General features: G+C 38.3%; 1 protein-coding gene across 1 annotated transcript in view; it reads left to right on the top strand.

Moving 5' to 3' along the window:
• Positions 1-15,758, top strand: part of LOC138802860 (vascular endothelial growth factor receptor kdr-like) — a 138,081-nt gene that overhangs the window by 45,078 nt on the left and 77,245 nt on the right. Inside the window, exons 2-4 of the mRNA XM_069986569.1 lie at positions 5,204-5,303; positions 7,565-7,794; positions 10,128-10,255. Of these exons, the coding sequence (XP_069842670.1) occupies positions 5,204-5,303; positions 7,565-7,794; positions 10,128-10,255 (458 nt within the window). The remainder of the gene's footprint in view (positions 1-5,203; positions 5,304-7,564; positions 7,795-10,127; positions 10,256-15,758) is intronic.

Genomic DNA, 15,758 nt, shown 5'->3' with positions numbered 1-15,758 from the left:
ATGTGGCCTTTGCTTAACATGGCTCCCATAGCAGCTGACAAATCTGGTTGTATTGTTTGCCTACCCATGGGATGAAGAAGACAACCATTTATGTGTTTTTTAGTTCCCTGAGAAGGACCTTCTAACATTGGTATAAATTGGTTTAGTACTCAAGGGAATCTAATTTGGAAGCTACAGGCACGCAGTGCTCTTATATGTCTGTGCTAGATGTCAGAAGAAGAATTGTCAATGTTCTAGGGATTTCACGTATGTTTAGAAACCACTTAAACATATTAAATGACCATCAAAGGATAAACGCTCCTGCTAGATTTGTAAAAAATTATTTGACATGAAGCATATTTTTACATGTTTTACTCTATAGACACACAGGGTTAACAACATGAAATTCAGTAGATGAAGCTTGATAGATTTCCCCAATGGTTCTGTGCGGCACAGGAGTCACTGTGTTCTATTGTATAGGCTGGAATAATGACCATGTCTGTTTCCTGCTCCTACTAAATATTGTACCTGGGAAAACAATTAGGGCCCAGCTGGGGGCAAAGACAACCTCTCTACTCCAGTCACTAGTCATAAGAGGCGGCAGGGAACGGCTGTCCTGGAATGTTTATATCACAGGCTCACGATAAAAGCACTCCAATTCTATCTGCAGAATACATATTTACATTAGATTGAAGCTAGTTTGTTGTCCTTTCCTCAGAACTGAGACTAATGTTTTCTTGAAGCGTGAGCTGATTGTTTTGGACATTATAGTGGTGTAAACGTCACATACCATGTGTGTGATTAAACCTTCTATACACAAACTTAGGGTGCTGCCAACCTTTTGACTGGGGGCAAATAATTCTTTCAAGAATTTTTTAGCAAGCCACATGCCCTGATTTCAGTCTAAATGGTCAAGGGTTAATGGGCTTTGCACTATTTTGTGAGAAACTTGAAATATTCAACATTCATACCACTTCCTGGAGGATGACTTTCGATAGATACTGTAGATAGATAGACAGACAGACACAAGAGGTTGGGTTACAAAGGGATCAAATTAACCTCAATGTAAAAGGGAACTGAAAGACCAGGAGGGAAAGAAACATAGAGGATTGTCTATCTAGTCTGCCCTGTGGTTAGTAACTATACCAGAATCAAAACCCAGAATCATAATGGAGCTGGAAAAGTTTTCTTCTGTTGTTCAGTATACACACCCAAGTTATTCTCACAAGCTCTTTTAGTATAAATTGGAGAAGAAATGACAGTATATGCAGTCAGAATGCTGACACCTTGTCTAATTTTATACGTATATAAGTTGCTTCATTCCTTTTTATTTTAGAGAAGAAAAATAGTTGTAAAGTTTAAAAAAGCCTAATAATGCATACTGTATATACATTAATAGAGAAATTACAACCTGCCAATTGCAGGGCTATATCTTATGCATGCATACATATTCCTACAACTGGACAATAAATAGAAAATAATAAATGCCCCCCCCAACACACACACACACACCTACACCTACACCTCTTTATATAACAATGAGGTCACGTCTGACATTCTGACATCATTAGCCTGAGCAAAGGTTTCTTGACATTTGTCGTACAGTTTGCATTAATGTGGCCTCTACTGGTATGTATGCCAAGTTTGCTTTTAAGACCCAAACGTGAATTTGGCCTCCATCCATTGTCTATTTGTGGATTAGGTTGTTTATGTCTGAAGTATTGTGCCTTCTCCTTCTGTCTGTATGTGACCCATGGAAAACAGGGACATTAATGAATAGTAAACCTTTTTTTAATAGCACTTTGCTCTGCTGCTAACATTGCTTCATGGGAAAGATAAATGAAGCAATTGCTATAGGCCTTGTTGTGTTTAGGATCCCAGTAAGAATATACATTTAACAATGTATACTAAGCAATATTCTACTTGGTAATCATTTATACAGGAGTTCATGTTGGCCTTTACTGGGTAGAGTTTCCTTTCCATTTAGTAATTTATTTGGATGGGTAAATGGCTCCTAAGATCTTGAGCTACATTTACAAGTAATATTCTCTAGGAACAGTACATGACCCCAAATCCATTATTTGTCAAAATCCTTTAATTTCATCTTTGAGAAAACAGTCCTAGTTCAGAATAGTGCAGAACACTATTTTCCTATCACCCTTGAGCATTAGAGAGGTGATCCATTATCTTCTTTTTTTAGAAGTATTTCCATAATTTTTTACTACTAAAGGTGTTAATCTAACTGGCCTGTAGTTGCTGGGTTCTTCTCTACTCCCCTTCTAGTGGATAGGTATAACATTTGCTGTTCTCCAATCATCAGGAACATTTCCTCTTAGATGCGATTGGTTATACAGATCCGTCAGGGGCGCAGCAATCACAGATCCGAGTTCTTTATGAACTCTGGGATGGACACCATTTGGACTCATCGCCTTATTCAACTTTTAACTGGCAAGTTCCTCTGCAACTTCAGCTTCTGAAAACACTGGGGCTGAAGCCATATAGCTGGAGGCAATGATATGTCCAACCATACTGTGACTGTGAAGGCCTCCTTCTAAAAACACTGAGCAGACGTAGCTATTCAAATGGTCAACGACCACCTTATCGTATTCTTGTAATCTGGTAGGCCAGTTCAACCTTAATCTTTGGAAAGTTAATCCATCATCAATAGAATAGTACTCTAAATATTGTTTGTACAAAATATGATTGCACATGGAAGCACAAAATGACTCTGCATTAAATTGTGATACCCTCTACCTTTGATGTTAGGTAATTTACACAGCTATGTATAACAGTGCACATAGGAACAAGCTGGATAAGTAATGTTTTTATATGTGTGGTGCTGGACAATGTCTTCTACTGTAAGTCTGGACAGTAACATTGTAAGCACACCGAGTATGGACAGTGATTTTAGCTAAACATTATAGTGATGGCAGCTTAAGCAATCTTATTACACTAGAAAAGGCTCAGATCTGAAGATTTAGTTGTGTAGGAGAGCACAGTCTTCTAAGAATAGCATGATATAGATGTCAGCTACCCAAAAGTACTGTACTTGGCTTTCTTTCTTCTGAATTTCATTTGTGTATTTAAACGTAATCTAATGTTACTGACATTAAAGTAAATGACAAAATTTTATCAAAATAATATCCATTAACAATTGTAACTCTAACTATATAAAAGCATAACCTGCCGTGTGTTTCTGGTCTCACCTATTGTCAGATAGAGGTTATTTTTTTTTGCATGTGTGTATTATGTCCATATACGTGAAGCGTGTCCATGTGTGTGCGCTTCAACATTTCCTTTAAAAAATAGATTAAGAATAGATTTAGAATTTTAAATAGAATAGATTTGTTTTGTTTTATTTTACCTTTGAATGTTTCTTTCTTAAAAGGGACTTTTAAGACATGGTGCAGTGCGATGAATTTGATTTACAAAATTTCCATTTCCACTTCCATCCAATTTTCTGGATTTTTACGTTTCAGATTTTATCTATATGTTATATATATATGTTGTATATTTTATTACAACAACTATACCCATTTTCCTTTCTGTCATGTCGCTCCCGTTATTGATAATTGTTACTTAAAGTGAGAGGAAACTCTTATAACAATAGGTGAATAAGAGACTTCTAACTTTTGACCTATTCCCCTTCAAACAGGAAGCCAGTACTACAATTCTTGTAATTGTTAATAAACATTAACTAGGACTAAGGATGTCCAGCATAAAAAAACATGGCTGCCTTCTTCCAGAAAAAGCACTACTACTCTTGTCTCCAGTTTGGGTGTAGTTTTGCAATTAGGCTTCATTTTACTTCAGTGGAATGGAGTTGCAAAATCACACTCAAACTGGAGCGAAGAGTTGTGCTGTTTGTGGAAGAAAGTGGACATGTTTTTCTATTCCTGGATAACTTCTATAAGGGATATTTATTATATTTCTGCTCAGGAAGGTGCTAGGACGCAAAAACACTTACCTCCCTCTCCCACCACCAATGACCTGATGGAGCCCTGATCCTAATACGCAGCAGTATTGGAATGACATGTTTAGCCAATCGGAAGCAGATGTTCTGCCTCATCCGCTGATTGGCTGAGCAGGCAGTTCCTAGTCCCAATCCTGATTCTAGAAGTGCTGCACAGCAGGATCAGCGATTCTTGTTATGAGCACTGGAGGCAGTGAGGGAGATTTTAATTATACTTTTTTATAATCTTCAGATTTTTTTTTTATTGAATTTCAGTTGAGTTAAAAAATTGGTAATTGGTGGCTAATGTAGCATATAAAGGATGTATAGATGGAAGACACAAACAATACATTTGTAAGTGGAGCTGTTCCTGTTTAATTCCAAGCCGTTTAGAGTTCTGCCATGTACAGAAATACAGCCATACACTTTTAGGATCTGTAGGTTGGATTTGGTTTAGTGCCCATGTGTCCTCGGGTGGAAAAGGGGAATAAGCCTTTGCCAGACCCCTCTTATGGCAGGGGATTACCAACCTTTATCTCCACATAGGACAAGTGATCAGGCTTGTTGGAAAGAGTCATACAGTCTAAGAAGTATATCACAATGACGTTTGAGTTGAAGTTATGGAGTCATTCAGTGTCTAGATGCTTCCAACAATGATGCTCAATAAATTTGAGCAGCACATTTTGCAAAAAAAAAGAAAAGAAAACATGATGTGGCCTCATTGGCCTAAGGGGCCATTAGTTGAAAACTAAAATACACATATATTTATATTAATTATTCATGACATAAGACTTAAAAGTATTGAAATGTCCTTGTGATTAAAACAGTACAGTCCACAATATAAGCCAAAATATATTTGGCTTAATTGACACCTACCTGCTACCACAACAAGTATATGCATTATATCTTGGGGGCCTGTGGGACTATATGCCTGAATTCAGCATAAAAGTGGCTGCGTAACAAAAACACAAAAAAGAAAAGATTCTTCAGCTGCACAAACATGAGTAAGGACTTGACAAATGTCTCTCCAGACAGAACAATGAAGCAAGGAAATGCCTGCCCAATGTTCCGGACCATAATCTATCCCCACACATATCATTTAGTTTAGCGAAAAATTTGTAGTTTCTTTGTCAAAATGTTTAAGGACCTGATTTCCATAATTCAACCCCTTGATTTCAGGGTCAAATGATCTAGAATGTTAAATCTTGTTAAGTACACAATTGTGACAAGTTATATTATTGCAGTGCTAATGTCTTCTCTGTTTCTTTTTAGAACATCACAGAGAAAGTGTAATATTATCGAAGCTTGAGCTAAGCCCGGCCACTGAGTATCTTGAAATCAAAGTAAGGCGAAACCAAACCTTTACCTGCAGGTAAGACATGTCAGACTCTTGCATAATAAGGATGTCACTAAAGTTCAAGGTAATCTATATTAGCTACTATGACAGATCCAGGTGACTCCCTTTTCATACATTATTATGAGATTCATTGTACAATGACACTCCCTTGCCTGTCAATTCATGCCAAGTAAAGTGATCTCTCAGGTGATTAAAAAACCTATAAATATGATGTCACCTTTATCTAGGAAATACAAACACAAATGATGGAGCCCTCAGAAACTATATGGATGTCTCTACTACAGTCATTTAATATGTACTGTGCATGTTTTCTTTAATAGATCCATTTTTGTTATTTGTAATACCTCTATCAAGCTATGTCCTGAATGTCCATAGGGAACCACTTACACAATCTATAGTGGGAGAAAAAAGGGAAAGCACACATAAATTTACTCATAGCTATTGCAAACCAGTGCAGCACACAAAATAAATCTGCAATACTAAAGGTGATAATTAGAGATGAGCAAACCGGGTTCGGGTTCGAGTCGATCCAAACCCGAACGTTCGGCATTTGATTAGTGGTGGCTGCTGAACTTGGATAAAGCCAAAGGTTGTCTGGAAAACATGGATGCAGCCAATGACTATATCCATGTTTTCCACATAGCCTTAGGGCTTTATCCAACTTCAGCAGCCACCGCTAATCAAATGCCGAAAGTTCGGGTTCGGATCGACTCGAGCATGCTCGAGGTTCGCTCATCTCTAGTGATAATCTCATAGTAGAAGATGAACATTTGACACAAATTTTCATCAGTCAGGGGGAAGTAAGCAGATATGCAGATATTCACTGCCTGGCTCTAACTCATTGCATAGTACGGAGTTCATTTAAAGTCTGTGGAGCAATGGGTTGGATTGAGACCCCAACCAATCAAATTCAACATGTCTGTGGGACATTTCAAAAGGTCTTTTTTTTAATATATAGTAACAGGTTGATGAGATTTTCTGATGCAAAAAAAATTTGAAAAAGTGGGAGCAGACTGGATATTTTTTTTTTTTTTAAAAGTGGTCATCTCATTGATCACCTGTTGTTTTAACTTGCTGATCTCCATTAGCATGCATGCTCTTGCATTCGCCACAGAGCTAATTTCTTTTCTGGCTCATCAAAGGGGATCCTCTCCTCTATGGTGTCCTTATGTGGTCATAACTGTTTTCCATTCTTCCACCATGTATTTTCTTTGTTTGACCATATATGACTAACAGGTGCAGCCCCATATTATTTTTATTACTGTCCCATAAATGGGAATATTTTGTCTTACTTCTTATCGCCTCCTATCTTATTTTAATGTGTCTAAAATGTCCCTAAATAGCAGAGACATAAAACTAAACATTATGATTAAAATAAAATCTCTTTTTTTTTATGGTAAGAGGCATGTGAACCTCACCCGGTTTGTAAGGGTCATTAGTCTGTCTGTACACGAAGCCAGACACAGCCCCCCAGTGCTTGCGTGGGAACGTGTGAATACATGCGGTTGCCACCAGCTGACACAGTCAGTGTACATGTCACTCAGTGGCTGGAAGTCCTCTCACGATGATCACCTCCGCAGCAGCATCAGCCTCAGGAAGGCGGCAGGCGGACAGTCTCAGCTGGAAGCCAGAAACCTTGTCTGGGAAGGAACAAGGAGTGGTCACGTTGCATAAGACCCCAGTGACATTAGGCAGCCATTCATTTATTTTTAAGTTAGTGGATTTCCTTTAGAGCCTGTGTCACAGTCACAGAGCTGCACTTCCCTCTCCTTAACGGTTCACTTATTACCACTTTCTTGAGTGAGTAAGTTAAGGCATTTGTGATGTAGATACAGATAGAATATATGTAGTGTGAATAGGACAGCATTGGACAAAAGTATATTTGTGGTATTGATAATATATGATGGCATAGGCTTATCTTGCCAAGTTGTACTGCAGGCCGACATCTAATGAAAATCAGATATTAAAATGTTATCTGTAATTATGAAAATAATGATACAAATGGATTTATATATGTGGACGTGGAGAAGATATTACTAAAAGGGTTATCCAGCGCTACAAAAATATGGCCAGTTTTGCACCACTCTTGTCTCCAGATTGGGTGGGGTTTGAAACTTAGTTCCATTGAAGTAAATGGAACTGAATTACAAACCACACCTGAACTGGAGACAAGAGTGGGGGGAAATGGCCATGTTTTTGTAGCGCTGGATAACCCCCTTTAAGGAGATCTGTCAGCCATATTAGAAACTCAACATGTTCTCGTCTCATCTTTACAGAGGAACCGGACCCATGACATGGTATTGGGAACATATATCATTTTATAACCATAGCAGAATGGTGGTAAAATCTGAGAGGTGTTCAGAACCAGATCAGAGACACCTAACTTGTAGCCACTTAACACTCATCAAAGCCGAAGTGAAAGACACTGGGTACATAAGGTGTTGCTATGAACACCAAACCAAACGTAATCTGCGGCTTCAGGCGAAAATATATCTGTATGTAAGAGGTGAGTAATAATTTGTTGTCTCGTGCTTGTTCAGTTTTATGCATTTACTATAACCGATCTAATGTCAATGCACTAAAAATATGTGATGGCTACAGTTTGTTCTTGTCCCATTACTATCCTCATCCATTAAAAATGTGACTCTTAATCTAGAGATCCGTAGAAAATATATATGTGAAGGAAAAATGTTCTAAATCCCTAATGACAATTTCCTGTAGTGGTGTCTGTTTCATGGCTCCCTCTCACCATGAAACCAAATAGGACAGGATTTGTCGACAAGTACTTCTCTCCACTTGATCTGTGACCCCATACAATTCTGGCAGTGTGACATAAACACTCACACTGCAGCCTGCTTAATGTATGAGTGACATACCGAGTTATTTGCACCCCATTCATGTCAACACTTTAGCATGAACATCAAAAAAATTAGGCTTACTTACTGTACTGCTCCAATCTAGATCCCCTGGGTTTAACTGCCCCATGAAAAAAACTTGCACCTAAATGTTAATTGCACAGATCTTATTACTATGTATGAATAATGTAAGATCCATAACAATAGCTTTTTGCTACTAAGTTGCTTCCATCCTAGGCTACCTAGGGTACAATATAGTGAAGATGGTAAACTATTTGTCGTCAAGAGTACTTTTTGAGCAGTTTTCTATATCAGTCCTGAAGTAATGATTGGGGAAAGAACACTTTGATCATGCTGTTTTCAGTTTATCTAGCTAGTTACTGAACTACCCATTACACCATGAAGACATACTCCCCGTGATATGTTTCAACTTTCCCTGATTTGTTGTGTAGGCTTTCCTCCTCAGGCATTCTAATCGTTGGTGGCCTCACTAGGTGGCCTTTTTACAATTGTACTATTTTATACATGAGACTAGAAGAAGACCTTGTTGTTATTGTTCTTGGATACTGGAATGTCCACGTCCCTCTGTTTACTACTTCAGATCTTTTAGATGCTTTCAACAAGTTTGAAGCCGAGTGCAACTATCAATTTGACAACTTGTCGATTGACACCCTAAATGGGTACTTGTCCTCTACAACTTTCCTTGACACCTGGGGATGTTTAATTCAGCTGTGATGGACAAGGGCTCTAGAGGCAATAAATATGGTGTTTGTCACTGCTATTCTGCCAATTTCTTAATAAAATCTACCTGACTTAAACTATAAACAAATGACTAAGGAGCAGTCACAGCACGCTTGTGATGTCCCCTGTGATTCTTCACCATTCACTAACTTGGGAATTAGTACACTACAGAAATGATTATGTATATATTATACATGATGTGTATTTATGGGCCTAAAGGGTCACATCAGTGACGTATCCATCTCACAACTGATTGCAGCCATCATGAAATGTGGTTCCCTTCCAGGTTTAACTACATGGTTACATACATTATAATACATTAACCAGTACGGATAGGATGGGATATGCAAATATTCCATCATTTTTTAATCTTTAAATTTAGAAATTCCTAAAAATAATCATTGCAACACCACTCTATGAACTTACAACCTGTGACTTTATTTTTCTCCCTGATACAGTCATATTCTTGCACAACAATAATATTAATAATAATATTAATGCTGTTACACTCAGGACATGGGTTTGGGCAGAGAAAACAACAGAGGGGGTAACATCAACATAGTGATGAGCACTTGAGGTCTGTTTATTTCCTCTCATGGTTTCCTTCCAAGATCTTTGCACAATAGAAGGCACGTATGATTTATATAACGTTTGTTATTACAAGGTAGGGGCTGCTTTCCATGTTGCCGGAGCACGCCTTCTCTGACTTGTAAGTTTTAGATTTTTATCCTGTGACACTAAAGGCAAACATTATCTTCAGTTTCAGGTCATGTCAAAGAGGCATAAAAGCAGACAGGGCAAATACAGTAATAAAATAGAGTTAATTGGGTAAATATGTGTTGGTCTATAAAGCAGGTGAATGCAAGAGAAGAGGAATTGGGGGCAGAAATACTGATAACTACACAGCAGAAACTTAGACGAGTTTTAAAATGCACTAGTGAATCATGTTGTTCAATAAATTTAGAACATCAGTAGATCTGGTTGCCTAAGATGATTAGACCACCTATTAGTTGTCTTACTTTACATTGAAGCTAAGCATCCTTACTCAGTAAACCATGCCAGTCTAGCTTTCTTATTGTACACCTGTAGTTTCAGATAGCACCTTATATACCATCTTTACTGTCATATAATTCATCAGGACTGGTATATGTCTGAATGTCTATTATATGAGTTATTATATTAATGCTGTGACAGATGTACAAAACAAAGAACATCTTGAGCTGTCCTGTTCTATTTCTTGTAGATAATTCTCAGCCATTCCTAGAAATGAACACACTTACACCTGGTATTGCACATATGGATGATAATACAAAAGAACTGACCGTCCCTTGTCGTGTGAGCTCACCAAAATTTAAAGTAACCTTACATTATGTAAGTATATAACTCACTGTGGTTGTATGTGTGTTCCACATCTGGTACTCGGAAGGAATCTGTGAATGTCTACTGAGCATATGGCAGTCATAATGAGAGATGTATAGCAGAGCCTGTGATGTAACTGCTACGTTTAACATTGTGGCTCAGATTTACTAAATCTGGACAATTCACACTGCAAACTTAAATGGACTGTCTTCAAATGTCTCAGATTTATCATAGCGTATGAGGCAGTTAAACCTGTCAGATTCTTAGGCTATGTCCCCACTGCGGGAACAAAATGGGGGAAGGCAACAACCCAATTTCAAATGGGCACTGCTGTTACAGCTTTCAAAATCTAAATCAACAGGTCATGTGAAATAAAGCATGCTTTAAAACAATGCTATACTTACTTGAAATCCAGGTCCAGTCTCCTGAAGGTAGCCTTTTAGCCTTCTGCTGGTTGATGAAAAGAGACTAAACGCAGGAAATCCCGGTCATGTGCAAACTCACAGAGAAGGCGTCAATTATTGGATTATCCAGGACTTTCTGTGTCTTTTTTTCAACCAGCACAAGGCTAAAAAGCTGCCTTCAGGAGACTGGACCTGGATTTCTGGTAAGTATAGCTTTTGCTTTACAAAATTTTAATTGATTACAAAAAAAAATTATGTAAATTGGAAATGTTTAAGCTGTACACTCCTATAGGGAAGTCCCTTCCTTTAACTCCATTGTTGAATGCTGAATGCATAGAACGCACATATTTTCTGGGGGACTTCTTTTAGTTACAGCTGGGAGCTCTTCTATAGAAGACTGCTCTGAAGAAGTAGGTCTGCTGATCTGTTTTCACATGCCTGTTGTAGTAAATGCATATTCTCCTGAAAATTACAATGCAGGTGTGTCCTTTCTTTACTAATGTGTGCTGTTCCTTTTATTACCCTAAAAAATGAATAATAGTAAAGCTAGGTGTCAGTGGAGTATGCCCTTCCACTGAAACGGTCCAATCAGGGCCAACACTGTCAGTTTCTGTAGGGACACACCCTTTTGACAAGTTGAAGCTTAATGCTAGTTGTCAGTTTACTCCATTTCCCAAAATAGTAACAAAGACATCTTTGGACATGGCCTCCAATGAGCGATAGGAGTGGACTTACCTCCATTTCCACTAAATGTCTATTGGGTGTCACCATTGTTAATATAAGTCCATGATGCTGTTTCTTTAAGAAAGCAGCTTTGGACTGCCTGTTTAAAGCATAGGATTGTTACTTAAAGGAAACCTGCCCCTTGTTTTTTATCTTGAGCAATGACATGATGCTGTAGCATTTGTTAACAGGATTGCATACATGCACTTCATTCTGCCTGAAATATGGCACAGAGCATGTGTTGGATTTCAGCACTGGTTATGCCAATAATAGACACTCAGAGGGATGTAACTCATAGAGGAATCAGCATGTTTTTTTTTTTTGCTTTTTTATTTGTATAGCGCACACAGATTCCGCAGCACTTTACATAGTTTAGCCAATTATTATTGCTCCCTGTCCCCATTAGGGCTCACAATCTAAATCCACCTATCTGTATGTTTTGGGTGTGGGAGGAAACCGGAGTACCCGGAGGAAACCCACGCAAACACGGAGAGAACATACAAACTCTTTGCAGATGTTGCTTTTTGGTGGGATATGAACCCAGGACCCCAGCGCTGCAAGGCTACAGTGCTAACCACTGAGCCACCATGCTGCCCATGATAAATGCTGGGACTTTAGGAACACCCCGATTAGGCCAGGTACATGATTTGCACGGAGTATGTACTGCAATAGAGAATTTATTTATTTCTTTTCTATATGAATTCGAGCCATTGTTATATAGGGCATGTGTGGAATGTTGTTTACAGTCCTACAGCATGATAGGTTTAGACTAAAAAACATGACGGGTTCTCTTTAAAGGAGAATGATTTAAAGGAGTAAGATTTTAAAAGGGGAGCAATAAAGATGTTAGGTCGCCTTTGGACATTGATGGATGCTCAATGCCATGAAGTTATTATCCTAAGACCATAACCATATATATATATACACTATGTACTAGACAAATGTCTTTGCTTTAGACACGATACCTGGTGAAGATTTATTGTACGTTGGCTGTATAATACTATTGCTGCACGTTAGTTGGTTTGTCCTAAGGTGATATATTTGACAACATATATATGAAAATAAGATTGTCCATAGTCATCAATAGTTTAACCAGATGCTCCCATAGCACCCAAGAGGATTTGTGATGTATTGTATAGGAGGCAGTCACTAGGTTAAAGTTTGTGGAGCTTTTGCTTTCTCTCCATTGACTGTGTTTTGATAGAATTTACAAACCATAATTCTTCCTGAAGTGACATTCTCGTGAAGTTCTGTTTCTGTTTCAAATTGTTTAATTACAGTTTGGGCATGTTTCTTGAAGGCAGCCATGCAAAGTCTGTTGAAATTGGCAAGCAATCCCGAGAAGAATTTCACGCTGAGTAATTACAAATTTTGTGATCTGGTGCAGTGGTTGAAGTGATAAAATACTTAGATAAATGCATTCCCAGAATAACAGTAGTGACTTCTTCTACTGCTTTCTACTCATGTCTGGAGGTTCCACACAAGGTATAACCCTACGGTGTTGATCCAGAGAAAGGCGAAAAAAAGCTTATGAGTCAGATGCTAAGTGTTTCACACTAGTGGAAACATTTATTCACGAGTCCATGTCTGGCAATGAGAATAAATGACCAGATCAATGTGCAGCCTCCAGAAACCTAGGACACATAACTTAAATAGTATAATGAAAAAAAGACATTCAGATTCCCATTGAACTTGCCAGTCATCACAACTAATGTGGTAGGGAGTTCTATAGTTTCAATGCTCTTACAGTAAAGAATTCCCATCGGTGATGATGGTGAAACCTTCTTTCCTCTAGACTTCGAGGATGCCCCCTTGTTAGGATTACTGACCTAGGTATAAGAAGAACTTATACCCCATATTTATACATTGCAATTGGCATGGCATCCATAAGCCATCTCAAATTTAATCACCTTCAATTTATAGGATTCCTCTCACTTTGCGACTTCAGCAAGATATGTAAAAAAAAAATCTGCAGTAGGTAGTCCTCTTTTGACATGAGCCGTGGGACGGAACTCCCGGAAGTGCCATAGACTGTATATTAATACACGTACAATGCAGTCTAAGGCGATTCAGGGAATTCTGTGCCACGGCTTATGTGAGGAGAGGACCATCTACCTGCAGAATTTTGGGGTATCCTGCCGCAGTTGCGAAGTAAGGGGTATTCTTTAAAATCTGTCTTAATAGTGATCTAAAAAGAAAAATCTATTCAAATATTTACAAATTCCAGACAGGCGCAATCTCCATCGCACAGTAATTTAAGGTAGCCTCGGAAAGTTAGAAATAACATCTATCTGTAATTAGTTCAGGCCTCATATTTTATTTGTCTTTGCTGATGGTAACAGTCCCGGTGTCCATTCTCTGCATATAAGCTGCCCCTTAAGATTTATCCTAATTACAATTCTACGTCTTAAGAGGAAATGATAGAGTCGTGTGGAGACATTCAGTCGGCTTCCTGTGCATAAAGGAAGCCCAGGCAGGGAAATACTCAGCAATGGTAAATATAGAAAGTCCAAATTTAAGCTGACAATCACTACCTGTAAGAAGAACTCTCACAGGAATAGTTTTATTACCAGGCAGAGAGGAATCATTTGAATTTGTAGCTACTTGTTCCAGAAGTTTTACGCTCCTTTTGGATGCCCTATTCTTTAAGGATATCACTACAGAGACAGAAGGATGTGAAAAAAAACATGCAAGGAGTTGTAGAAGTTTTGCAACAAGTGGGAAGAAACATGGTGCAGATCGCTGGTGTATATCATGTTATATGCAGTAAATATCATGTTATATGTAGTAGTACTGTACTGCTCCTCTGTCTCATATTGTTTAAATAGAAAGTGTAAGATTACTAAGAGAATGAACAAAACTAAATGTGAGAATACACTTCGCTGTCACCAGTCCTGACGCCCATTTTATTAAATACCCATAAATTCCCATAAACCAACAAAGTTGGGGTATCTTTTCCTAAAAATTCTGCCTTGTGCAGATTCCCTGTAATTCACCATGGAAATATATTAATAAAAACGATAACTGACTGTTAAGGTGCCCATTTACCTTATACTAAAGTTGTCTAAACCCATCAACAGTTGATTTGGCTGACATGATAAGGTGTATGGGAAACTCCTGACATGATGTCAGTAGAGAAAAGGGTCTGGCATACTGAACTTTTACCCCCGACCCTTTTGTTCTCAGAGGGATAAGCTGGCGCTAGAGTAGTCTGGCTGCTGTAGATTATGTAGTTAATCTTACACTTACACTTTCAACAATGGACCCTTTTGTTCTCAAAGGGAAAAGCCAGGGCTAAAGCTTTCTGGCTGCAGCTTACTCCCATTGTGAACAAAAGAATGTTTGGCCAACATACGTATGGCCACCTTTTGTCAAAAGGGTGTGTGTACAGGACATAACCCTTTGATAATTTAAATGGTAGTGCCCAGCTGTCCATTTATTTATACATTTGCAAGAACAGTAATAGAGGGACAGCACCAAGCAGAGCTCTAAGTAAGACTGCTGTAGACAGGTCCTCTTTAACGCCTCAATATGTATAACATATTCTGTGTTCGGATATAACAGCACAGAGGAGTTAGCAATATAGTGGTCAGAAGTTGTCGTTAGTGCAGCCGCTAGGATTTTTAGATCATTACTGGCCACCAACATAGATTACTCATATGGTCACATTTAGATAAAGTGAACGCCTGGAACTCCAGCCAGCTATGTTATCACTTATCAATAGGCAAATTCCAAGCACTGCCGACTATTTTCTGACATTAATACAAAACTTTTTTTTTTGTTTTTTGGTTAATAAATATGCTAAATGAAACATCTTCATCAATATGTCTTAAATGATGGCAGAGCTTGAATACGTCTTTATATTCCTGGGACAGACCACAATTACAGTCTATAACTATACATCACTAAAAACAGGCCCCACAGACAATGTGATATATGTTTTTGTTGGCTGAAGTTGAGTGGTGAAGGGACATTGCTGCATGCAATCATATGAAGGAGATGAGAGACCGATCTTGTTGACAAGGAGGGAGTGACATCTCTGATGGGAATAGTCCTGTGGTTTGGATGCTTTCATGAATTTAATGATACATCCCTTCCCTTTCTTTCAATACTAAGCAGAAGTAACTATGTTGAGTGACATGAATAGGATGAAGGAAATATGGGACCAATTATTGTTATACAGGATATAGAAAGAGCTTCAATGTGTAACTAAAAGATCTGTGGCTAGGAGTATTGTCCATGTTAAAGCATAGCGTCTATATTATTATTCTACAGTGCCGTGTTTGGTTAGAAGAAATATTTTCCCTCAAGTTACGGAATTAACAGTTTAGTGGAAAACTAGTTCCTATAGGGCAGGATTACAGCTGCTTGTAAGTAAGAGTAGGAAG

The sequence above is a fragment of the Dendropsophus ebraccatus genome, chromosome 10 (assembly GCF_027789765.1).
Source record: "Dendropsophus ebraccatus isolate aDenEbr1 chromosome 10, aDenEbr1.pat, whole genome shotgun sequence".
NCBI classification, from domain to species: Eukaryota; Metazoa; Chordata; class Amphibia; order Anura; family Hylidae; genus Dendropsophus; species Dendropsophus ebraccatus.
Note: the sequence above shows the minus strand (reverse complement) of the source record. Positions and strands in the feature narration are given on the sequence as shown.